This window comes from Rosa chinensis, chromosome 2 (genome assembly GCF_002994745.2).
Source record: "Rosa chinensis cultivar Old Blush chromosome 2, RchiOBHm-V2, whole genome shotgun sequence".
Lineage (NCBI taxonomy): Eukaryota > Viridiplantae > Streptophyta > Magnoliopsida > Rosales > Rosaceae > Rosa > Rosa chinensis.
The window spans coordinates 77,658,205-77,684,693 of NC_037089.1; the positions used below are offsets into that span (position 1 = coordinate 77,658,205).

General features: G+C 36.4%; 3 protein-coding genes across 14 annotated transcripts in view; 1 reads left to right on the plus strand and 2 right to left on the minus strand.

Annotated features, from left to right (window-relative positions):
- Positions 1-1,064: 1,064 nt before the first annotated feature.
- On the minus strand, positions 1,065-10,669 carry LOC112188081 (vacuolar sorting protein 18). Its single transcript, XM_024327105.2, has 23 exons — positions 10,397-10,669; positions 9,942-10,154; positions 9,701-9,840; positions 9,507-9,602; positions 9,072-9,139; positions 8,776-8,877; positions 8,459-8,603; positions 8,078-8,221; positions 7,863-7,982; positions 7,626-7,682; positions 7,485-7,544; positions 7,281-7,388; positions 6,765-6,907; positions 6,481-6,559; positions 6,096-6,158; positions 5,854-5,984; positions 5,073-5,178; positions 4,138-4,326; positions 3,808-4,035; positions 3,265-3,420; positions 2,812-2,973; positions 1,967-2,083; positions 1,065-1,556 (listed from the first exon to the last, which is right to left on the minus strand). Exons 1-23 carry the CDS (start codon positions 10,557-10,559, stop codon positions 1,383-1,385), a joined length of 2,964 nt encoding a protein of 987 aa, XP_024182873.1. The 5' UTR covers positions 10,560-10,669; the 3' UTR covers positions 1,065-1,382.
- Positions 10,670-11,031: 362 nt separating this feature from the next.
- On the plus strand, positions 11,032-12,348 carry LOC112185061. Its single transcript, XM_024323270.1, has one exon. It carries the CDS (start codon positions 11,032-11,034, stop codon positions 12,346-12,348), a length of 1,317 nt encoding a protein of 438 aa, XP_024179038.1.
- A 970-nt stretch (positions 12,349-13,318) lies between these two features.
- The window catches only part of LOC112185062, a 32,230-nt gene continuing 19,059 nt past the window's right edge, over positions 13,319-26,489 (minus strand). For 11 of the 12 annotated variants that reach the window (XM_040513929.1, XM_040513927.1, XM_040513924.1 and 8 more), the window contains 7 exons: positions 16,122-16,181; positions 15,531-16,019; positions 15,264-15,422; positions 14,898-14,987; positions 14,709-14,756; positions 14,198-14,631; positions 13,319-14,067 (listed from right to left, as the gene is read on the minus strand). In XM_040513929.1, coding sequence (XP_040369863.1) covers positions 13,486-14,067; positions 14,198-14,631; positions 14,709-14,756; positions 14,898-14,987; positions 15,264-15,422; positions 15,531-16,019; positions 16,122-16,181 — 1,862 coding nt within the window. In that variant the 3' untranslated portion in view covers positions 13,319-13,485. The remainder of the gene's footprint in view (positions 14,068-14,197; positions 14,632-14,708; positions 14,757-14,897; positions 14,988-15,263; positions 15,423-15,530; positions 16,020-16,121; positions 16,182-26,489) is intronic. The other variant, XM_040513919.1, reaches the window with a different exon arrangement.

Below are 26,489 nucleotides of genomic sequence, written 5' to 3' on the forward strand. Positions count from 1 at the left end.
ATTTACTTTTTAGAATCATTGAAAAGCTAAGTAGACCTCCTTATTTTTACCAAAACGCCCTTGAACATGATATACAACAATATGTTACTCTACTTTTTATCTCTATCTTCAACCATGAGTAGAAAAATGAATCAAAATCACATGATATTGCTCTCTTATGATAATGTCTCTCCTCCACCAAAATTAATAAGAGGGTTGGTTCTCGATCTTGATATGATATGTTGTTGGAATCTCCTTTGAATTTGCTAAAAGAAGAATTTCAAGGGTTTTGGGTTGGAAGATCGAGTAATAACTATATCATAATATTCAATTAATTTAGTTTAAGAAAATTCCAAATCAGATTGTTTTGAATTTACTTTTGTATTAAATGATATGTCATGTATAGAAATTATTATTTTTACATAATTATTTTAGATAAATTATAAAACTATATAGACAATATAAGGAAATTTCAGGAAAATAAAAACAATTTAATTGAATGTTATATTTGGTTGGAGGAGGTAAGAAGAGTTTTTTTTTTTTTTTTCTCTCTTTGTCCTTATTTGTCTTTTCATATAATTTGACAAAGTCTATTAATAATTGAAAAAAATTAAAGGTCCAAATATTAAATTTGGAGGTCCAACTAGAACCACCCTTCAACTTATATTTCCGCATTAGGATGTATGGACACCTATATTCGTCAGTAAAGATTTATATTTATTTATTTAATTTGTGTTTCCACATCAGATACGTATATCTGCGGATGTTCCTACGCCGATGAATATTCATCTGCAAAATTATGTTGACCGCCTTTGCCGACGAATGCTTCATTATCTTTGTACTTTTTAAGTATCTTCTAGATTTAAATTTCGCAAACCTTGTCGAGCATCCAAAAGCTTAAGTTAAATATTCAGCATGGTCTTGATACTTAAACGATGCATCTGTGCAAGCGTGTTAAACTAATCCTCTGTACTTTTAAATCTAAACTTACCAAATTTAAAGCTAAACTGAATCCATTTTTGAACCAAAAAGATTCTTGAAAAAGAAACGAGCGTACAGGAGTAATAAAGCGAGGGCAGTAGAGGTAAACTCGATGGCAATTGAAAACTCTGACTCATTTCTGTCAGTTTATCCTGAATCATGTATACAGACATCAACAAAACACTGTCGAGGTATTTTTGGCAAAGACTATTAAACCATTTATAATTACATATGGAGGAGGGCCAATCCCCTGATAAATACGGGGAAGCAAGAGCACCCTCCGGCGAGGAAAATAAATTACACTACCAAGAGCACTGTTAAACAACACTATGAACACCAAATGGATGGTTCTAAGGAGACAATGACAAAGTTCAGTAGACCATTCTAGGAACACAACTCACATGCACATATAGACCGTACAATCACAAAGTCAAAGAAAGACTCCTCTGGTTTCCAAGATTACGCGACTGTATATCCCATGAAGTACTCTGATACTGTTCCTCAGGAAGAATGAAAGGCAGAGAGATCTCGCGGATCATTAAGTCCCCACAAAATGGGCATTCGCTGGCCACAGCATCATCCAACTGTGATCGGAGCTGAGGCAATCATTTTAACATAAAGCACTTGTTCAGTAAACTATATAGAACTTAGATTCATGAATCAACTCTGAATCATATAGGACAACTAAAGACAGTAATTCAGAAGCCAAAATAAATTCTAACGTGACTTCCAGAAAAATTAAGATGAATCATTTATAGATTGTATCTTTAGAAAAACTGCAGTAAAAAAATTAATGTGCAAGTTAATCAATACTAGAAAAGACAACCAAAAAAGTCTAGAGTTAATGTGGATTTTTTAAATCTCAAATGGTGGACAATCAAATAGATTCTAGTTCAGAAATATTCAATTTTAAAATGACTTGTAATGAAACAGATTCATTAACATGGACGATAAAGATGCACTGTAAAGCAAAACAAGATGAAGCGAAATAAGAACCCATGAAGACCTTGTCTACAGGGGCCATGCTTGTTATGGTCTCGTCAGTCAGGGGCCCATTTGAATCCTTCCTAGCTTCTCCGTCCAATAGAGTGAGTTGCTTCTGCAGATCCAGAATATACTCTGCCTGCAATGAAGAAATATAAAGAAATATGAGTTGGATTAAATCAGAAAGATCCTGTTACTGGAATAAATATTTCTAAACAATGCATCAATTTAATTGACATGAGCAATCCCACTACAATGTACTTGGACACCTTACAAAGAGTTTGCAGAACACTTATTATGAGCTATTAATGACAGAATTTGATGAGAAGAGTAATGACAGTTGATTTTAACATTAGACATGTTATGTTGTCAGTCAGAATTGACTGCCGGGTGTGGACAACTTGTGTTCCAGAAATCCTTCACCATAGAAATCTTGCCAAGCAAGGTTAAGAACCAAGCAAATAAAGAAAGGGAAGATATCCATATTTGTAAAAAGTTTCCGTCTCGGACAGAAAGAACAAAAGACCAAGTCTCTGAGGTCCTACTTCGCTTTTCATTCTCTCAATCGCCAAGGTGAAAAAATATTGGTACGACCATCTTGACAATTTGAGGGCCATTTATGTTGAATATCTGGAAATTCTACTTGCAATGATTGTTCATTGCGATATTAACAGCCGTAGAACATTTGAACCATCTATTCTATCTATTTTAGTAATCTAGGTACGAAACTGTTAATACCATTCCATACTATTAGATAATCGTTTAACTTGAAATTTTATCATTAGGAACTATTAAACAGTTTCTTTGACATGAGAAGCAAAACAGAACAATGATAATAAATATACAATAGAGGATACTTAAACTTACTTGAGCTTCATTTGTGCTACGTGTAACATGGGCAATCAGGCATTGTGCATGGAAGGCATGTCCACAAGGAAAGACATAAAAGGGGGCCATTTGCCCTACTGATGAATAGCCCCTAGTCATCTGATACTCCCTACCAACAGTTAAAATTTTACGCCGACACACCTGATAATCATATATTTAAGTCATATTCCAGATATAAGTGCAAAGTTCAATACTCAATCAGATGGAAAAGAGATAACCAGAGAATGCATGAAAGCTAAAAACTATTAGAAAAGAAAAGAAGGAAAGAGAATGCTGTCTGAGATATTGACAGAAGAAAAACTAAGAGCTAAGCCAACTTGAAGGGAAGGCATTAGGATACTTGGTGCAGCCACAAACAACTCCTGAATTGGAGATAAAAATATTAAACCAGGCAAATTGTGTGTGATTGTATAATATCAGGATGAGCAATACCCCACATTCTTCATCACGATCAATCACAGCATATCTTTGAGCAAGGGCACTAATGTCATTTCTGATGTTGTCGGCACCATGTGTCGCATCATTCATCTCTTGCTTCAGTTGTTCGATTTGATTATTGTAATCCTCTAATGATGAGCAAATTGCCTCCTACATACATATAGATGGTAATCAAAATCTAATGGTAGCAAAAAACAATTTAAAATTCAGCCAGCATCACACAAGTAATATATCATGAAATCTCGTATTTGCAGATCAAACAACTACTATTAATTGGTAAATTAAAAGGGGCATAACTAAGCCCAAAGATGCATTGTAACAAAAAAATATGGTACACATGGTCTCCCATACACGCAAACAATTCATTAGATCACTCTAAAATATGAAAACAAAAAACAGAGATATATTTTCAAAACGTAGACAACAACAAAGACAGAGCAAACCACTTTTGTGGGAGAAAAAGAAGAAAGAGAGTACTTGTATAACATGAGGAAAGACTTGAATCAAAATGATTGCTAAAAGTCCCAAAAATCCCACCTTAAAGTCATCAATCAGGGCAAAGTCCGGAAAGAATGGTAATATATCCTCTATCTTTAAAAGGCCATCTGTTTCTTTAAGAAACGCTATTGCCTTCCGTATGTTCTCCCTCTTAGCTCCCTTCTCCTGTTCTATTACATGCTTCGCAACCATGAGCCAGAGCTTCTTTCTCAAGTCCTCATCGTCTTCAACCTTGTCAGCTTCAGCCATAGCAAGCTCAGGATCAACCTAAGGTACCACATAGGAAAAAAGTTTTTTTTATATAACAGTCGCAAACTAAACCCTAAACCCTACAGTTGAATCACAAAACCATTAGCCACAAACTGGAACCTGTAGGGCGAGAGCAACTGCTTCTTCATGCATGGACATCATACTGTATATATGAACGCAGGCACGCATTCGCTTTTCTTTAAGGCAAAGGCGTAAAGCATACTTGGGATCGTAGAAGAATTCAGGGCCACTTTCCCGTCCTTTTCCAAACTTAAATTGTAGGAAACGCAAAAGTGCACTATCATCTTCCTGTGATTTATATAAAAGTGATTTGCACCATGAAATACATTCTACATATAAAGAGGGATGCCATATGTATAAAGTACGAATCCAAAGAAAGTGAACTATTCAGTTCCAGAATAAACCAAGTGCAAGCTAAAAGGTACAATATACTTCAAAACTCAGGCGATTGAACTGTTTTCTGAGATTAGGAACTACAGAGCTTAAAGAAGACAAAGTCTCTCTCTCTCTCTCTCTCTCTCTCTCTCTCTCTGTGATTCAGATAGCGATCAATAATTTCAATTCTGTAAAGGGCATTAGCTTTCAATCATATAATATAAAGGAAATTACATAATGATAAAACTAGAGTCTGCCTTTTGCATTGAATAAGGAAAAAGGTATAACATACTTCAAAACTCAGGAGATTGAACTGTTTTCTGAGATTAGGAACTACAGAGCTTAAAGAAGACAAAAGTCTGGTTTTTTTTTTTTCTCTCTCTCTCTCTCTCTCTTTATGATTCAGATAGCGATCAATAAATTCAATTCTGTCAAGGGCATTAGCTTTCAATCATATAATTTAAAGGAAATTACAGAATGATAAAACTAGATTTTGCCCTTTGCATTGAGTAAGGAAAAAGAGGCATATATGCATATGTCAGGGTGTATGTGTATGTTTGATATGCCTACTTCTATTAATGATAGAGCAAAGCATGCAAAAATCACTAATCTAAGATCATATATTAAACAATTCAAACATTATTATAAAAATAATCAACCTGCTTGGCATATAGTGATAAAAGCAAGTTGTGAACTCCAGGGTCCTCATTGTGCAAACGGTGAACACAATACTCCAAGTATTTAATGACTTCATGTGTTTCATTTCTGCATACGTGATATGCAGAGCAATAAGTAGCAATCCAGAAATTGTGATAAACAAACTAAAGCGCTCGCTTAAATACACTATTAAACAAAAAAAACACAAGTCAGAACTCCCAAGTTTTGGAAAATTCAAATTAGTATCAACTAGAAGTTTGTGCATGGCCAAAATCTCAGATACGCAATGACAGCCAAATTTTTTTTTTTTTTTACTTTGTCAAGGGGAACCCAAAGGCTTCCTAGGCCCAAGATAAACCCCTTCGGCGCATGTGAAATGCTCCAACTTTGCATTGCAGTACAGTGTCTGACCACTTTGACAGCTTCGGGGTTCGAACCTAGGTTGGGGAGCACACCCAACTAGGCAAGAACCACTAGGCCACTTGTAGTGGTTGACTTATCTTAGTAAGGAACTGTGTGTATCATACAAAGCAAAGGGAGCATGGATAAGGAAAAGTGTATTGCATTAATAATCCCTGCTCCCAAGATGGACCACGATGGACAAAATTTTTTTAAGTAATCTATAAAATAACAAAATAAATTGTAGTGTAATATGAAATTTTTAGTTTTGGTGCGACATATAAGCATTTATGTGTTTTAGGGGAAACGGTTTATATCAAAGAATCTTATTCACAGTCATATTGTAATCGAAATTTTTAGTCTAGTATATTCATGAGACAATACTTTGCATGTGGTTCACTCGAATAGCGCATCATTGCAGGAATGAGTTTCCTAGGGTTGAGGTTGTTTGTGGCCATCCATGACTCCACAGCTTCGTATGCATCAAGCATGATTAGGTCAGGAGCAAACTTATACTGCGAGTGAAGAATTAAATGATTTTTAGTATATATCATAACAAGAGACAATACATAAACACTAGGGAACTAACATATGGGTCTCAAACCACATTTGAAACTTAACCTTACCTGAAGATCAATAGCAACAGAAGGTTTTTGAAGAACCTCCAATGCTTTCTTCGCCTCTCCTTGCTAATATCAAATTCAAAGGGTAAAGAAATGAATACAGATAAGTATCAGATAAACAAAGAGATTTCAGCAATTAACATAGTTTGATAATTTAATGAAAATACAGAATTAATAACCTATGGGTGCAAGAGATGCACCTAAGTCAAGAAAGTTAAAAATTCACTTCCTGGCTTATGGGAGCAATATGCATCAGGTCAAAGAAACCAAGAAGGACTAGAATGACATTTTTCTGAGATAAATGCTAAGAAAAAAGATGTAGCAAGTCTGTGGCATTAACAACAATCAGAAAAAGAAAAAAGAAAAGAAAGGTTGCGCACAAAATCACCTGAATATAATGGTGCACTACAATTTCATATTGTTCCTTCAGACTAGCAAAAAATACCAACTCTTCAACTCGACCATAACTGCACATATAGCCAGAGGATAATCAGTTTAGTGTCCTTTCAACTGAAACAAAATCATCTGAGTGAAACAGACATAGATATAATTCTCAAGAATTTATCTGTAAACAACAATAATAGAAGAAAAATGAGAGATTCCGCAGCTCTACAAGAATTTAAAATGAATGGCTCGAAATAAACAATTAAAGCAGATTCTGTCAAAAATTACCTTTCTAATAGTCTCATCGTGGTTGCTTCATCCAATACATCCTTGGAGTCACTCAGAAATGCACGAAACTCTTTAATAATTGATTGATACTCTGAATTCCGATTTTCCAATGCAGTGTCATCTTCTAATAGTAGGCGATTTATCTAAAATTGGAATATCAGATCCACTATGAACTGAAAGCACTATACAATTAACTGTTTCATCAATCAACCCGGAACAAAACATGTTGACATCTTCATTATTCTATTTAAAGTGTCAATAAGCTAAGGTACAAAAAAAAAAAAAACAAACAAAAAACAAAAGACAAAAAAACTATAAAATACATTTTAGTATTCATCTAGAAAATAATTGGGATGTAAGCCTGTAAGAAGCCAAAGGGAAGAGGATCTCCAAGTCCACATGAGATTGCAGGATGCATCATCTTTAGTCTACCCATCTTGCCTCTTGATATGTTTAAAAGATATATATACTATATCAGTTCTTTATCCAACAACACAGGAATAGAAGGAAGCAAACCTTATCCAAGTACAATTCAGTTGCCCACGTTGAAATCATGGTTATTTGGCACTTGTCATCCTTCGCAAGACAGTCAAGTTTCCGTAACAAAAAGGTTCTCAAAGCGTCCTGGAAGCACCAAAGTGAAATAAAAATTCATAAATGTTTGAGTTTAATGCCAGATCAACACAAAACACACAGAGACACAAACAAAGGTCCAGCTACCTGTTCGTTGACAGTGATAAACTTCAGAGTGATCTCCTCGAATGATAATATGTAGTTTATCTGCAAAACAATCCCATCATTCAATCAAAGTTTTAATAAAATTATTTACCGTTAAACACCACTCTGAAATGGATAAATCACCTTTGCATAGAAAGATGCTGCTCTGAGATAATCTTTTGAGGTAAATGCAGCCTCAGCCTGAAAATAATGCTTTTTGTTACCAACTATAGGTGAACATTCAGAATACAAATATCTCAATACAAGACTGCAATGCAACGACGTTCATAATTTTTAAATTTGGAAAGACGAAATTACAATAACCGGCTACGAATATAACTTATACCAACAGTTTGATTGTAATTAAATGAGTTATATCACCTGTACTAAATATACTTGGTCCCTCTGAAGTGGGTCACGACAATTTGCCAAAGCAGCAGCATACTCTTTCATGTCCAGATAAACTTTCCACATATCTCGGCCTTCATCATTAACAGAAACCTACATTATTCATCAGATCAAACAGTACGGAAAGTTTACTGTCTGCTGCAAAATGGACTTAAGCCAGAAATCATTGTGATAAAAAAGACACAAACCTGAAATACAGAGTTCTGGTCATAAGCATAGAACAGTCCAGCTGTGGCATCACTACATAATCCAATGATACCCCTTGAAGCTGATTCAGATGTTTGATCAAACTGAAGTTCCTCAATAATTTGCTCACTTATTCTATTCACAACCTACAAAAACATCTGCACTCATCAAACAAGTCTACAAGCTAAACAAAAGGGGGAAAGTGAAGTATGTATGCAATCTAAACTGAATGCTAAGAAACCGAGTGCACATCTCTAGGTTTTATCACTTAACCAACTGTTATGCACCATCAGTAATTCAGAATAAGATACTCAAGAGGAGCACTAACATAACAGCATTGATCAGAAGTAAACCAATACTGAAAGCATTAGAGATGTACACACCTTAACCTTATTCCCGATAAGAAGCAAGAAATGAAATTCCGAAACGGCCATAGAACTGGGCACCGCAACTTCAGTATTCTCAGACAATTTTGAATATGCCAGAAGAGCTTTGTTCTCCACAAAATTTTCATCTCCAGTTGAAGAACTGCCAAAAGATGTTCAAAAAGAAAAACTCTGAGAAAGTTTCATGTTGACAATAACTAGATGTGTCTAGGAATGTCATCACAAGCAAGATCCCAAAATCCAACCACAAACTACCCGGTAAGCACAATAATAGTAAGAAACTCAGAATCTAGAAGGAAGAATGTCTCTTCTACCTATGCTGAGAACCAAAATTTAAACCGCCATTATAGATTCCAGCTCCAGAAAGCCATGCAAAATGTACTGCTCGTCTTTGCTTGATATAGAAATGCAATTCACTGAAAGATGACAAAGAGAATCACAAATCTCAAAAAAAAAATATATATATATATATAAAAAGACAGGATGAAACACACTAGCAATTAGATAATCAAAAAGTGATTGTTCATAGAAAAGATGACAATAATCCCACAACAGCTATTAAATTTTTCAATTTCAAGATATTTTATATTTCATCTGACTGATAACTTGCCTGTTAGGTATTTCACCAGGAAGTTCCATGAAACGCACCGGATGCTCCAAGTAACTAGCAAAAATAGCCTAGAAATGCAGAATAATCAATATTTATACAAGTCACGTTATGAGAATCCAGCAAAATAGACGAAGGTAAGAAAAACAAGTATTTCCTCAGGAAAAAAAAAAACTGAAGTCCATGGCTTGAAGCACCACATTATAAATGTTACATGACACCTAGCATGTTCATTAAGCGTACTTTAAAGAAAAAAGAAAGAAAGAAAAAATGGTCTCATGTTCATAATGGTCACCAACTAATGTTAGCCATTAAAGCAGTCCTACTTAAGTGTCTACTTTTGGATCAAAACACGTATCTGACAAGTTCACTACTACTACATAGATGTTACCCAATTTCCTTGACTCAAACAAAAAAATAGGTGAGAACTAAACTTACATCCAACAATCCAATTCCCGTATAGGAATAGAGTCGTGTAGGAGTAACAGCCATCACATAGTATCTAGTTCCATTCAGAATTGTCGCAGTTTCCATCTGTACATGGAGAATGAGATAAAAAAGATGGTGCCTTGGAGTTACAAATTAGTAAATCTCTGTCGAATTAGCTTCCAAAAAGAAAACGGCAAACAAACCTGCAAACTCATGAAAGCCTCTGGAAGTTCAGTTAGTTCATACAGAAACTTCACATACTTCTCCTTCTTATCCTTCTCATCCACAGCAATCTCATAAAGTTGGCCATTGTCTGTACCGAGAATAACTTCCTTTGTTGAAACTGTGGATTTAACAAATCACACGCAACAGCTACAATAAGTCAATATGCACAAATCTCTACATAAGTGCAATGAGCAAACATACGATTGGACTAATAACTACCTTCTGTTATCTGCTGTCTATTCCAGGCAACAGCATTCACCACAAGACCTTTCAACTTGGCCAAAGGACGCGGCTTGCTCCATTTCGCATGAATATAGAAAGTATCGGCACCCCCGGTACCAGCAATGTTGGCGATACAGTGGCTCCCTCCAGGATCAACAAAAACTCTATGAATTGAATGCTCCCCGGGACGACCCGCAGAGAGATCAATATCTAGAGATCAACACCAAAACACACACACACACCATGCATTGCTCTATCAATAAATCAACTCAACCAAATCAAAGAATCGGATTTTCTTAACTACGCTTAAGATAAGCAGAAACAATCAAGTAAGTTTTCCTAAGCATTACTTCGACCACAACTAAGATCAAATTTCGTAGCAATTCTAGCTTTCTGATCATGTATGTGTAAATTTCGAGGAATTGAAAGCCAGAACGGAATAAGAAACGTACCGAACGAATCGCCGACCCCAAAATCGTGCCGGATTATCCATCCTTTACTAGTTCCGAGCACAATGACGTCGTTTCCGGCCGCCATACACGTGATGACTCCGCGTCCCTTCGCGGCGTACCTTTCTAGAAGGTCCACCGTGAAAACCTGCCGCCCCGAATCCATCTCCGATTCCAGATTCCCACCAAAAGCCCTAACCGCCCAAACTCTTCGAATTCCAGAAATCCCAGCTCTCAATCACAAACATGAAACAATTCACAGGCTCTCACAGTCCGTCACCACCGAAACGCACCGTTTCGATCAAAACGCGGGGGTGCGTGGTCGTTTCAGCAGGCGCGTAGTTACTGGGCCCCACCGAGGCGTAAAAACTGTAATAAGAGGTTAAAAACAAAAATACTTTAAATCAAATCGGAGCGCTTAGCAACCAACGGCTACGATTACACCATACCCAACGTCTAAATTTCCTATATCCCCCAACGGTCAAAAATCTCAAAATACAAAGGGTTTAGTTTTTCTTCCCAAATCAAGATCAAGAACCAGAGAGCGTTACATACACAGACTAAGAACAAAAATCCAAAGCGAAGAAGCAAAAACCCATCAAGCATTGTTCGAAATTTCTCATACCCATTAAGCGAAAATGAGTGTTCTTGAATACCCAGACGCCATTAACGCCCCGGAGCTTCAGGTCTGGAACAACGCCGCCTTCGACGACAATGAGGGCTCTGAGTTCTCCTGCGCCACCGTTAAAGCTTCCTGGTCTTCCGAATCCGATTGCAGCAAAGAGAATCTGAGCCCGGTTCCGAAAACCCCTGTTTTCGCGGCGTCTTCGGTGCCGTTTAAGCCGCTGAACGGAAATTCGCGGCGGTTGTCTGTGGCGCCGAAGAAGATGGGGTTTGAGGTTGAAGAAGAGAAAGGTCGAGACTTGGGGAAGATCGATTCGGAGATTGAGGAAATCGAGAAGGAGATAGGCCGATTGAATTCGAGGCTGGAGTTGCTGAAACTCGAGAAGGCCCAGAAGGCGGCGGAGAAGCGCGGCAGAGTTGTGGCGGCGAAGTTCATGGAGCCACCGAAGCAGAGTGTGAAGAATTCCGATGGGTTGAGAAAGATTGAGGAGTCTTTGAATTTGAGCGCAAGGCCGAAGGTTAATCGGAGAGGTATGAGTTTGGGGCCGTCGGAGATTATCGCCGGAGCCGGGTTCCGGCGGCCGAGTAAGTTTGAGATAACCCCTGTTCAGAAAATACAGGATCGCCGGAAATCTTGCTTCTGGAAGCTTCAGGACATTGATGAACTGAGGGTTACTAAAGAGAGGGGTAAAAGCACGAGTCTTAGCCCGAAATCAAGGAAGACTGCGTCGAAAATCGGAGCTCCGAAACAGGCTGCAACTTCAATTGGGGGTTCTAAGAGGCCGGTGAAGAAGGAAGACAAGGTTCTTGGTTCAATTGAGCCCAAGAAGCTCTTCAAAGAAGGGGAGAAGTCTGTGCCTAACAAGAAGCCAGTCAAGGCTGGGAGGGTTGTGGCAAGCAGGTACAATCAGATTGGTACTTCTTCGGCTGCTGCGGCGGATGGTCGGAAAAGGTCTTTGCCGGATGACGACAAGGACGATGGGAGCCGGTGTGAGAAGAAGCGCGTGTCATTGGTGGGGAAGCCACGTGGCATTGGGAGGGAGGGGTCTAGGAGCGTTGGACCGGAGAGTAGGATGAAGAAGAGGTGGGAGATTCCTAGTGAGGTCGTGGTGTTCCAGGGTGTGGAGGAGGATGGTGTTGCTGAAATCGGTGCTGTGAATGATGGGCTGCCGAAGATTAGGACTGTTCGATGTGTTAACGACACGCCAAGGGGGTCAGGGCCGGCGAAAAGGGTGGCGGAATTAGTTGGGATGAAGAAGTATTTTAGCAACAGTGATGAGTTCTGCCAGGAATTGAGTTTTGCGGAAGAGGAGGATGGTGAAGAAGAATGAGTAGGATCATGGAGGATTTGGTAAGTGCCAAACCCTGCATTTCAATGGTAATTTTGGTTCTGAAATTTAGTATTGGGGAGCCATAACTCTTGTTATGGAGTAAGTATGCTTTTTTGTTTCTGTTAATGGGTTTGTAAGGTGGAGCTTTAGACTTGGCTTTCTCTGCTGTGAAATGATGGAGATGGCTTTTTTTCTCTTGCTGTCTAGCAAGAATGAGATGTATTTGTTTCATTCTTCAATAAGGTGTTGCCTTTCACTACCTAGTCTACTGCATAAATAGTTTCACAGTTATTCCCATTGATGTGATAAGATGATTTAGTGGTTCTTCATTGCTTACCTAATCCATCTGTACATCATTTGCTCATCTTGGATTTTTGACCATAAAAGCACTGAATATAAAGAGGAGTTCCTAATTCTTTTTGTCAATTTGGCCAAATATCTGACCAAAAGGTTCTGAGCAGGAGTCAGTTAGTTTTGTAGCTTGGTGGAACGGCATCATGGATTTGGAAAACTAGGAATCTCATATCATCAACCTTATTCATCTAGCTGGAGAATGGCATTAGAAATTCTCGGTCATGCAAGTGTTTCGAGCCCTCCATCTGCTTGAAGCCAATTGATAATTCTATTGAAATTAATATTGATGGCACTTGTGCATGAAGAATGGTGTAAGGGGGCAGTTGTACTTGTACCAGTGAGATCCACCAAGGACTTCTAGTCAATTCTTTGTGCCTATCTTGCAGTCGATGAGTCCTAAATTTCAATGAACTTCAAATAACTTACAAACTCCAAAAATTTGTATGGGCCTCATTTCAACTCGTCCGGTAACAAGCAAAAGTTCCGGACTCATTCACAAAATTTATGACTCATCAACTAGAACTGGATTGAACCACAAAAGATCAATTACTCGTCTCTAAATTCTGCACTCGGATTATTCATTTTTATATCAAACTAGAAATTTCAAGTTAAAAAATACAAACCGAATAATAAAAATTGGAAGTTGGAAATATTTTATTACAAGATCTAAGCAAGTAATCTGTCTCATCTTCATAAAAGGTTCTTATTACAAAGTAGGAAACCAAAGATAAACATAAGCATACAACATTAGAACATTAAGGCTCAACTTTTGGTACAGCCCTTTTAAATACTATATCCAAAAGTAGAACTAATGATCTCAATAAGCACTTTCCCTTCCATCCATAGGAATGAGGCAATTGGAACACAAGCTAGCGCAATAGATGGAATAACAATCGATAACTTTTCCGGAAGCATGGTGACAATGGCAGAAGAAAAGGCGATCATCATGCCCGCGATAGATATAAAAAGGGTTAAAAGGCCAATTATCAATTTTGTGGGCAAGGATATGAGGAAATCTTTTTCTGCAAAACGTGATGTGAGAATTCCCAAAGATGCCAATACTGAAGTTGTGGAACAGCATAGCGATATAACATTTGCAACTATAAAAATCTGGAATGCCTTGGTGTCCAAGTATATGGGAATACCTGTGTCCCCCTTAATTCCACCAGGAACTGTCACTACTGTAGCGAACATAATGGTAATGATTAGAGCACCTACGAAAGAAGAAGAATATGCAGTTTCTTTCATTGCTTTTTCTCCTGCCCCCACCAAATCTCTATGATTCATACTAAATACCTCACGTGGTGTCCGACCATCAGAATTTGTACGATCAACATCCTCGGGACTTGCCATGCCCTCCACCTTCTGCATTTCATCAACAAACCCTACGCTTAGAGACATAATGAGGTGAAGTAATTCACTAATTTCTGATCTGAGTCTTTGAATAGTTAATATTTGCGGTACCAGAAGAAAATATAGAAAAGAATTAATATACCTTAAACCATTGTAGTTCTTTCTGCATTTGCAAAGCTGCACCTCGAATATGATCAATCTGTGTTAATTGGGACAACTTTCCTACCGCATGCAGCATGTTGTCCCCAAACTTATCTTGCATGCCTACAATGTATTTTCTGTTTTCTTTCTCAAACTCGTTTAATAGGCTAAAAATATTGTCTTGACGATGCTCAGCAGCAAGTCGAAATATGGTCTTTTCATGTTCATTAGTGATCCGCCAGAACGATGGATCAGATTTTAATATGTGACTGATGATCGGAGCATGTCCTCGTTCTACTGCTTTGAAGAGTGCTTTTTCAACAAGCATTTTTTGGGCAACCTTTAGTTTTACCTTTCTTAATGGTTCGCACATGCGATCTAGAATTTCCAAGGCTTGGTGATGGAGCAATTTCATTTGATATGCACGATTGATTCCTAGAGTTAAAAGATCGACATCAAATTAACAACCTTCCAAAAATAAAATGGCATATTATAATGTTGATGTAGCTTACCAGAAAGGTGACAGAGATTGGCAACCAGTCGCCTAAAGAAACATGCAACTGCATTGCAATTAATCCAAACATGTTGGCATAATTGCCTCAAAGAATATGTATGTAACTAGCTTTATCTTTTTTTCTTCTTTTTTTCTTTTGGTCTGAAGAAATATATATGGTAAATCTCATGGCATGCATGCAACATACCTTTACGATTCAGATGCTTCTGATTTTTCTCTTCGTTCTGAACATCTATAGAAACGTCACGGATATTAGGTGTAGATGGTATGTATATACCTATCACATGATCAATACATTAACTTAATTTTGAGTTGGAAGTAATAAAATATATATTTAAATATCTATAAATAGGAAATTATCTAAGTGATGAGGGTATGCAAGCTACAATAAATTATATACATAAATGTTATATCGCTCAATTCCATGCTACATTTTTTTTGGGTAGAATTCCATCTACATTTGCATTGTTCGTACTCTAAATTAAATAATCTATATATGCATGGATACTACAAATTAGCTTCAGAGGAGAGATCAAAAGCAAGCAGGACTAACAGTTATAAATCCATCGTTCCCATATTCCAAGCTGGCTAGCATTCAGGAATAATCCAACATCAGCATGCGTATTAGCCAATTGATATAAAGGGGATTCAGCCAAGAAATCTCTAGCAATGCCCAAGCTTGGATTTCCCCGTAGTAACTCCAACGATTTATCTATAGTAGTAGAGTTAAAGAGGGAATCAATATAACAGATGGTTATATGTACGAAAAAAAATTAAACTGCTTGCTATACTAATGTCATACAAATGAAACTCAACATACCTAGACGTTTTTCTTTCAAATTCTGAGAAAGTAGATAAGCGCCATCCCTCTCATTTAGATTTTCGACCGAAGTAACCGAATAAAGATAGTCGGCCATTTTTCGCTTGTTGAAAAGTACAGCATTCGAAAGTGGAATAAGTCGATAGGGTTCAATGCTACGAACGAGTAGTTTCTTGTTCTTCTCAACTATGCACTTCATAATTTCGGTATTCTCATCTGTATCCCATTTTATTGGATTTGTAGCCATATGAAGAGCATCCTCTAGTATTTTCAAGTCTGTCTCTTTTATAAACAGCAGCAACTCTTTTACACCGTCCACGTCCTCCTGGATGACTGCTCGGCTAAGAGCTGTCAGGCCTTTCGCTGTCAGGCCTTTCTGCATTACTCTTACTGCCTCTGGATGTTGTCTTATAAACTCCTTTACAGCTTCCCAACGCCCGGCCCCCACGTCATCGAAGAAAGATCCATAGGTCTCATCCGACTCATGCACTGCAGGTTGATCGTTCATTAACACATGGATTATCAAGTTGACTTTCAGTGACAAAGACTAGTAATATTTCAAGAAATCATAGTGAGGAGTGAACATAATACCTTCAACCAAGTCAGCATCACCATCGTTGTCATCATTCGAGTCGACTTCAGAATTCTCTTCTGAATAAATTCAAACATTACATTTCCAGACAATAAATAAACATTACAATTCAAGTTGGGAAAGAAGTAAAATATCTACCAAGTAATTTTCTCAAGAAAAACAAAATTACCTCAAATCAATTGTTATCCAAGCGATTCAAGTAATTACAAAATTTCTTATCACTCATCAAGTAATTAATTTCACTGAGTTGGTCGTAGTTTAATTTCAGATATCAAGCACTTTAACAATTCATGTGGTGCAATGTTATTTAGAGAAAATTATATATAAACCCAAAAATATAAGTTTCTATTGGGAAAAACTCATGGATATTTTTCTTTCAATTTACACCCACCCTACATAAGCAACCTTCCATATAGAGTATATGTCTATAATTAACAGTTTTTCTCTTTTTTTTTTTTTTGATATTATCTAATTTGCAATTCTAATAGTGGAGAGTTAAATTAAGTATCTTCCTTAATCCTCTCATCAATTTGAATTTGAAATATTAAGCTAAAAAATCAATTCATTTTGAATGTATCATAATCAATTACATCTTTAATTTTTTCCTTGCTTTATATTATGAATACTGACTTGAGTATATGTTTATATATATATGATTATTATAATAGTATTTCATTACCAAATACCAACACAAATTTTTGTTCTTGTTTTCCTTATATGTAGGTATTTTTCTTTCCGAATAGAATTTCAATTTGGGATCGATTATTGTTTCAAAATATGGAAAGAGATTTTGATTCAAATACTGATAAGAAATATTTCCTTGCTTGAAAGAAAGGACGTGGGGAAAGTAGGCATGGTACTTCTTGCATGCGTCTCTAAGGGACAACTAAAGAAATGTTCTGAAAGAACAGAAAAGGATTGGAAATGGGGTTAGGAAATTGACAAAAAAACTTTTGCTATTGTGTTTGCACTCCTAAGCTCACATTCAATGTCTCTCTACATACTCGAAAAATGTCTAATTGTAAGGTATGTATCTTGTTCTTGGATTATTGTCATACTAATCCCATGGTAGCTTTCCACTCTTAACTACTACATTTCTAATTTACCTACTAAATAATTATATGTAAGTGAGGCTTGAATAATAAACCTATGATCATAGGTATAATATTGTAGAATACCTAACAAAGAGGTATGATACCAAAAAAAAAAATGATTCTAATACAGAGGTGTCATATAAAAAGAAACAAAAAATTAACCTCCTATATGTCAGACACATACTTGAAATCAAATTAAATAGAAAAAGTGTTACCTATGATCAAGTACCTTATTATATAGGCATAATATAGAGACTTTCAACCTAATAAACATGGTCAATCTAAAAAGACATTTGAGAGTTTCTATTAGGACCTATCGAGTTTAATGGAGATCGTATGATAAATTACTTATCGATCTCGGTAACTATAAAGGTGCTTGAGAATATTTTCTGAAATTTTCATAAGGTGAATCCTCAATTTAGGAGTTGGATAATAAGTATACAACACGACAAGTTCGTGGAAATTGTTCGGATACCCGAACTAATTTTTATGAATCTTTGAAATTCTAGAATTTTGGAAAATATTTCAGGAAAAGGTAGAATCGTATGGTGTGATCAGGGCCATCCAAATCTTCCATCGCATGATCTCCACCGTTGGATTTGAATTAAAGTGGAGTATAAATCTTGTGGAAGAGACTAGATTGCATCAAAAGGATCGAGAGAGATTAAGAACTCTCAACCCATCCTCAAGACTCGGCGACCTGATCACTAGACCCGGCCACAACTCCAGCATTCGACCACCTCACGACGGCCCACCGACACCATTCTCTTCGTCTCGCAGTCGTCGTCACGCCATTGTACCTAGCTTTATCGTTCGTCGACTGTGGAGAGAAAATTGACGGAGAGAAGGCGTGGATGCTCCAAGAATCTACAACATTTTTCGGCCATCGATTTGGGTGCATGTGGTGTGGAACTTACTCCTCTGGTCGTGCTTTACACTCTAGTATAATTAGATTTTTGATTTGATCAAGTTTTGACAATTTGGTTTCTGGGTTGCTTTCAGCTCCGTCGCGGTTCCTGGACGCCGTTGACTCTTCCGGCGTTTCTGATTTGGGTTTCGACCTCGATTTCAGCTCTAGGCGAGATATTATAAAGCTTTATGGGTTATTGACATCAAGGTCATCAGTTCATCATTAGTCCAATTTTAGCAAGGAACTTTTGAAGGTATATACCAACCCTTGAATTAAGGTTTTCTCTTCAGGTGATAATTGGAAGTTGAGCAACTATGATGATTTGGCTGAGTTGATAGTCTGATATTGTAAATTCAAGTAAAATAAGGGGGGTGTATTGTATATGGAATTAGTGAAACTTTTAAAGAAATCTAAGGAATTTAAAAGTCTGGGTGCATTCAATATAGACTTTTAACAGTCCATGAAAGTCTTGAGGTATTCAATTAGGATTTTTAAAGACTTCATGAATTCCACCAAAATCTAGGGGTATTCAATTAGGACTTTTAAAAATGAAAAAAAGTACAGAGGTATTGAAAATATCATTCATACTTATGGAATTAGAAAATCATGGATAATCATGGACTTTATAGTGTTAACTACACATACGAAACTCCAATAATTTTCCAGCCTCCAGACCAAAGATTTCAAAAAGTCTTTCAAAGTTTCCTCTTCAAAAAAAAAAAAAAGTCTATCAAAGTTCTTTTCGCTACGCACGAAGAAGTTTGTCCTTCATCATCTCTCTTTATTAATTTTTTGTCTTTTCTCTAATCTTTTATGATATCAACGTTTTTTGATATCTAACATGTGCATTGTAGTTGTTGAACGTGATTTTTATTTTTTTCAATTGCGATACTTCGAACCCTAATAGCAATTAAAAATGATTTATATATGAAACCCTAAAACTCAAATATTGTGGTCTAACCCTAAGACCTTGAACCATACTAAATTTTATCTTATTAATTAATTATTCTCATTAATTTGAATTTATATTATGGTTCAAAAAAAGGTTGAACAATTGAATTTCAATTGATTGAGTATAGATCAAGACATTAACCAATATTGCTTCAATATATGTTAATTGGCAAAAATAAAATTGATGAGAATAATTAACCATAAACATCAAGTGATCTATATTGTATATTTATGTTATTGGGATATTAGGAATGAGTCGAGAACAAACTCGCTATACAGACTAACAATCATTTATTTAAGTTAATTTCTATTAGAAGATGAGTAATGCTAGAGATCCCAAATTCATTACCAAATGATGTGGCAAGCACCACCTCATCGATCAATATCATTATGAAATTTCAATGACATGGATTTGTCTGTTTAATTAAAAACACAAATTGGGAAAAAAGAAAATTATTTATGAATTCTAATCTTTTTTATTTTTTTGATCGGGCAAATCCTAATCTTTTTTATTTACTTGTTAAGAAAAAGCAATAATATGCCATCAGACCGGATCGAGTGCTGGAGCAGCTCTTTCCCTGATGACTCATTTGGAACTTGGAATCCTCTCTCATGTGTTCTCTCTTGCGTAGGAAGGTTTTGATCTTCAAAAGACTTATGCTTCCATGAAAACAACAAATGAAGTTGTAAAATTAATGACAGGAGATTGAAAGTTCTCCGCGTTCTTATTTTCAGATCTTAATTTTCTAAAGAGAGACAAAAATAAAACACCAATCATCGATTAATTTTCCATATATGTTCCATACAAAGTAGAAACCCAAACATGAAAAATTCCCAATTCGTAATCCTTCATTTGGCCTTCATATAAATATACTATAATTAACTATTTTGTTCTGATATTTCGATCTGGACATTGAGGTTGCTGAAAGCAAGAATGAGCATCTATTCATTTTCTAATTTTTGTTTGATTGTGATTTTTGTTTAATATTAATTTTAATATCAATTTTTATTTCTAAATAGCCAATAAAGAATCATGCCAGCATAATTTCTAAAAGAAAGTGATGATATAGTGTATGCCACGTCAGTTGGTAAACAATCTTAGTACACAACTTTGGGATCTATAGCATTATTCTTAGAAGATACTAGAGCATTGAAGAGACAACAAGTTATTATTTTGTTTTGTGCTTGGGCTGCATTTGTTTTTTTTGTTTTTTGTTTTTATATATATTTTATACATCCTAGGAAATCTGTAGAAGTCATTCATAATAAAGTATATAGATTTTCATGAATCAATAAAAGTCTGTTGCGCTAAAATCAATGGTTTTAAGAAATCCATAACAGTCTATCAACTGTTTAAAGAGTCTATGGACTTTTCAAAAAGTTTGTCATTTAAAAAAAGTCTGCATAAATCCAAATACAATACACCCCCCTAAGTAAAATGTTCGGTAATTGGGATAATTATCGAACCTGTCTCGATGGGTCAAACATTGGTCAAATTTAGTCAAAATTGGTCAACTCCTGGTCAAACCAGGAAAAGTCGGCTAGACGATTTATTAATCGTCGAGATTTCAGTTATTAGTTCAGTGAGAAATTGCCTCAATTTCTGAATTAATTTATCATACTATACGTGGAATTAATGAACATATTATTTGATCGAATTGTGGTGTTTATGCCTTGTTCGATTTAAACTATCGAAAAAAATTGAATTGTTCGTACGTTTTACAAGCTTGAAACGTCGATTCAAAGGTTGACTTTTTATACATTTGGAATTTGGAAAAACTTCCTGCATAAAAACTGTAGAGCGCGTCGATACGAACTTGGGCATATGTGGAACGCAAAAATTGGAGCTCGTATGATTAAGTTATGCATTTTTGAAAAAGTTTCTAAATTAGTATACAGAAAAAAAAAAAATCAGAAATTGCAAAAAACCTTTTGGAAACTAAACTCTCCTTCTCCCTCCCCGAGCCAAAATCAGGTCGCCACCTTCGACCAGCTGTATCTCCCTCATCCGGCCACTAATCGACGAGCCGCTTGTCCCATTCGCCTCACTCCCATCTACAAGTCTGGGAAGTTTCACGACATGGGCCGGCCCCTACACGGCTCAGCAAAGCCGAGAATTGGTGGCGGCGCTGCCATTGTTGGCCATCTTGGAACTCACGATTCCGGCCACCATTTCTATTGATTCTTGGAAGCTTTTGGAGCTCATAGAAAGTAGAAACTTTCTCCCAAGTTGGCTTACAACTATTCAACTTGTGGAGCTCGAATTTTGAAGATTGGGAAACTAGGGTTCATTGGATTTCAAATCTTTTGAGGTAAATTCCAACTAAGTGGCTTCAATTTAGACTTTGTGCTAGTTATGAATGTTGTTCTACATGTTGAGAAGAATACTTTTTGTTTAGCAAGTGTAGATACCTCTCACTAACATGACAAATTTGCTATCTCACCAAGCATAAGTAACACCCTCCTATGGTGCCCACAAGCCATGGTGGGGCCCAACCACGACATGCATGCCGTAGCCCGACATACAAGCTACCCAATGGTAGTCGGAAGCCACCAAGAGCTTACCGGGAAGCCACCTTCCCGGCCTTGCCAAGATGCCTCCATGATAAGCCTTCTACACTAGAATAGATGTTTCTTGTCCCACATTGGAAAACATGTAAAGAAAGGAGTCTCCCTCCCCTATAAAAGGAGACTCCTTCTGATAGGCGCATTTTAATGTGATATTTTAAATGTTAATTCCTCACATTTTGCTTAGTTATTCCTTAACGAATCGATTTTTAACTTAATTTCTAATTTTAGGTACATTGGAGTAGATGAAGAAGAAATGAGTATTACGTCCATAATTACCTAGAAATGATGGAGAAGAATGAAAATGCACTAAAAAGTCAACCTTGAATATTTTCTTACTCCGGCTAGGAGAATCAGAGCCAAGCAAGGAAGAAGGAGAGGCCACTTGACCAAATGAACTCGAAATGAGCTGAAACTCTCCAGATCCATTCTAGACACCCAAATGATCATTTCTTATGAAGAGTGCCAGAGAAAAATATGAGTGGAAGGCCTTCAAACAATCAGCCCAATGTTCTACAGAAGTAAAACCGGAAAACTGGACCTGTAAGAGGTCCAGTAGCATTTCCAGCCCAACCACATGGAATAAAGCTCTGAAAATTTGTCAGCATGATCTACACTCATAGTGGAACATTTTTTATGAAGAAGTCGAAGGCTCATTCTGAAGTTTTGATGGAGAAATAATTGAAGGAATAAAGGGGAAGAAACTGACCTGAAAACAGCTCAACACCACATATTCATGTTTCCCACCCATATGAAGAAAGCATTTCTTTTTCCTTGGATACATTTTTTCTACCCTAAAAGATCATCATCACTTCCACATTTCTTCACCTTCATGCTTTGCTTTCATCATTACCTCATCTTTTACATATTTTACAAACCACTCTCATACTCCACTTTCATTATTTTTCTTCATCTCATCATTTCACTCTTCTTTTTCTTCCCTATTTAAACACCTTCTCCTCTCACTCTCAATGACTAATTCCTTCATCCATTTCATCTTCTTTGTCTCTCCATTTCCTTTCCATTTTCCTTCTCCATTCTCTAGTTGCAAAGTTCTGCGTTTTCAAGCAAGGAGAGGAAGAAGAAGAAGGAGCCGTGAAGATCATATCCTCCATCATCCACCTTGAAGGCTTGCTTCCAAGATTCAAGATCCAACCATCTAGCTCTCCATCTCCATCTCCCCTCACGGTGTAATTCATTCTTTTTCCTTGTAATGATCTTTTGTTTTCCTTGTTTGAATTCATATGAACTTGATTCTAGTTAACAAATAATGTTAAGGGCAAAGTTTAAAGCCCGTTTATATGTTTTGAGATAAAGTTGTGATTTCTATATGTTGATTTTTATGTTGCTTATGTGGGTTTGTTTAATTAAATTTGCATGATAGAAAACTTTTGTATTTTAATCTTATGTGGTTGCAAACACTTAGGGTTTTGATATAATTGGTGCTAGGTTTAAGAACATGAAATCGACTTTTCGTTTTGTGTAAACTTGAATCAAAGTAGTAAAGGTTTTGTGCAAAGACCGAGTTTAATTAAAGAGGATTGCAATTAGGTGGACTTTTCCATACTAAGTTGTACACTTGAGTTGATAGCCTTTCTCTATGTCTAATGCGTTGAACATGTCATGATTGACTAGCTTTCTAGGGCTTGATTGCATGTTTGATATGATTAATCTAGGTGCTTTCGCTTAGGTTAATTAGCATTGAAAAGTAAAATATGGGAAATCATTTGCTTTCGAATGTTTCACATGATCAACTCCTCTCTCATGACATTTAAAATCAACTATAGGAATTGTAATTGGATTTCTTACATATGGATGTGGTTTTGATCTTTGTTCCTTGCGATCCACCCTTGTATATATGTTTTTACATTTTCTTTATTTTATTTATCTTAATTTTCAATTCTATAATTCTTAAACCCCCCTCCCTTTTTATTTTGTTACTTGTATATATTTCTATTCTTTATTTTATTTTTTGTAAATAATATTTTATTATTTTAATTCTTTATTTGTTTATACAATTGTATATATTTATATTCTTTATTTTATTTTTGTAAATAATACTTTTCTTTATTTGTTTCACAATTACAAGTGTACCCTCAATCCCCGGAATAGAACGATCCCTATTTGCTTATACTACTAACGATATTTCAGGGTTAAATTGCGCGCTTGCTTTGAGCGACATCACCTTCCCACTTACTAAACACCCAATTACATTTCTTGTAATCCTTTTTGGGCCGCAAGGCCCAAACACACTAGTTAAACTTTCAAGTGGACGTAGTCTCCCGCTAAGGCGGGAGACGAACCACTATACTTCTTGTGTCTCTTTAACGTTAATTAGAGCCCTCAGCCACTTACATTAACAGGAAGTTTAGCCAAATTCTGACTTTGGGCCGGTAGCGTTGCCGCCACTATGGTGGTATTTTCTGGCCATCTCAAGGAAAATTTCTATCCCTCTTTGTGTTCTACATGTCGATACGATCATTTCGATATACAATACGTAATTTTTGGAGATCGTATGATTAAGTTATGAATTTTTCGATTTTCGATTGTTTCGGTTTCTATCCGTGAGGATTTGATGACTCTGTGTGGTTACGGATGAAGATCCAACCATTGGAACTTTGTTTAATTGTGAAATGATGATTCGAAAGCCGATCCGTGGGGATCCGACCGTCGGATTGTCGTACAATTTTTGGGAGATGTTTATAAAAGCAATCCGGGAAGATCCGACCATTGGATCTTCGTATAATTTTGAGAGGATGATCCCAAGGGCGATCTGTGAAGATCCAACCAATGAATCATCGTTTGATTTATATCCAACCGTTGGATCATCGTTTAATTTCGATCTGACCGTTGAATCATCGTTTAATTTCGATCCGACTGTTGGATCATCGTTTAATTTAGAATCCAACCTTTGGATCGTCATTTAAGTGTGTTTTATGAATTGTGCGCTAAGTTAAGATCGTATTTGATTAGGTGATTGATGAATTGATTTGGCGGACGATCTGGGAATCATATATTTTGCTCTGTTAAGAAGACGCATCTGGATTATAGGGGAGTAAATCTCACATGGTTCATACTACGAACCAGATACTTTTAATTTCCTTATTTACATCGTAATTGATGTGAAAATATTTATGGAATAAATATTTATTTTAAATTATATGGGCTTGATCTACTACGGTCCATGGGCAAGTAAAATGATTTTTAACTATATATAAATGAATTTCACGGTTTTACCATGTGTGGACTATAGTTGGTATTAGTGGTCATACTTGTGAGGATGATTACGTATATATATTTATGTGATTATATCTGGAATGGTGTGACACTGAGGTGTGTGGAATTGTGATTACTTTGGTTATAATATGGTATTGATTTTGTAATTGCCATGATTAATTGTGATGATCATTATTGGTGAATGTGGATTTTAAATTATGGCTAACATTGGTGGGTCGTATAGGATTCAAAGAATATCCGGTTCTAAGGGCTGAATGGTCTAAAGTTTGACGATTATAATAATAACCAAAGTATGACTTGTTCTGAGGACAGGAATGTCCAAAGTTCGACGATTTAGTAATAACTGAAGTAAATGTTGTTCTGAGGGTTGAATGGTCCAAAGTTTGAAGGTTATTAAGATAACCTGGGAATATATCGATTACTTGAACCTTGGCCGAGGTGACAGGTGTCGATTTAGTTAGAGCTCGAACCTTTTGTGGGGTAACGTTAAAGTGGTAACATTATGTAGTTAGGGGATTGTTGGGATGTCTCCTTTATTTGTTCTTCCGTGAATTGGGTTAATGATTTCATTGTGGATGTTGAGATTGTTGGTCTGTTCATTGAGTTAAAAGAATTGTGACTTAAATTTTTAGTTGGTTTTATTTTAAGTTTACTCATACAAGCTTTGCAAAAGGCTTACCAGGTTTTGTTGTTTGCAATCCTGGTACACTATTCAAATTGTGTAGCAGCAAATCCTACAGGTCAGGAGAACTAGGGTGGTGACCGAGTTGGGTAGTGCAGCGGCTTACGAGCGGCACTAAGTGTTTTTTGGTATGTTTTGTATGCTCCTGTGAGCTTAACTTTCATTTAAGTTGATGTTGTAATAATTAACTTGAGAGATATTTTCCTTGAGACTGGATTTGTTTTGAGAGGTTATTGAAAAATAAATTCTGAGTGTTGTGAACAGGTTAGTATGATTTATTACGTTTTTGATTTGAATTCTTTGATCAAACTTAAGGGCATGACAGATATTAACTATCAAAATGTCGGAACTTAGAACTCCAGTTACCCGAGGAACGGAAGCTTCGCGACACTCGGAGTACGTGAGAAAAAGCATCAGAATCCAGGTAGAGGATTTGAGACTCTCCTCGATGTGTGATTTTATATCATTAAGTTGTTTTAACATCATGCATGTTAAGTTTTGTGATTTGGTTAAGTTAAAATGCGAAGCATACTAACCGAACCGTATGAGAAATGTGATGGCTTGAGAGCGAAGAGGACATTGACTTCCTTGGATTCAATCCTTAAAACCTCCGAAGGGTTAGCTACACCTGTAGGACAATGACGACCTGTTTTCGTGTGTATAGCTAGGTAGCGGATGCTCTTGCTACCCTTACCTGGTCTATAAATTAATTGAGGTAAAGTCTTGTAGTGGGTCTACAAGATCGGCCATCGGGTAAGATTCAGCGCGCATGTTTACTTGAGTATATTGCATCGATTTTTCAAGTCCGAGAACATTTTCACAAAGTTTGCCATTCCTTGAAATATTTGGTTTAAGCATGTTTTCATACTGAGGCCTCAAAACTTTATTTTTGGTTTCAAATCTAGTTGAGGTAGAGTTTCTACAG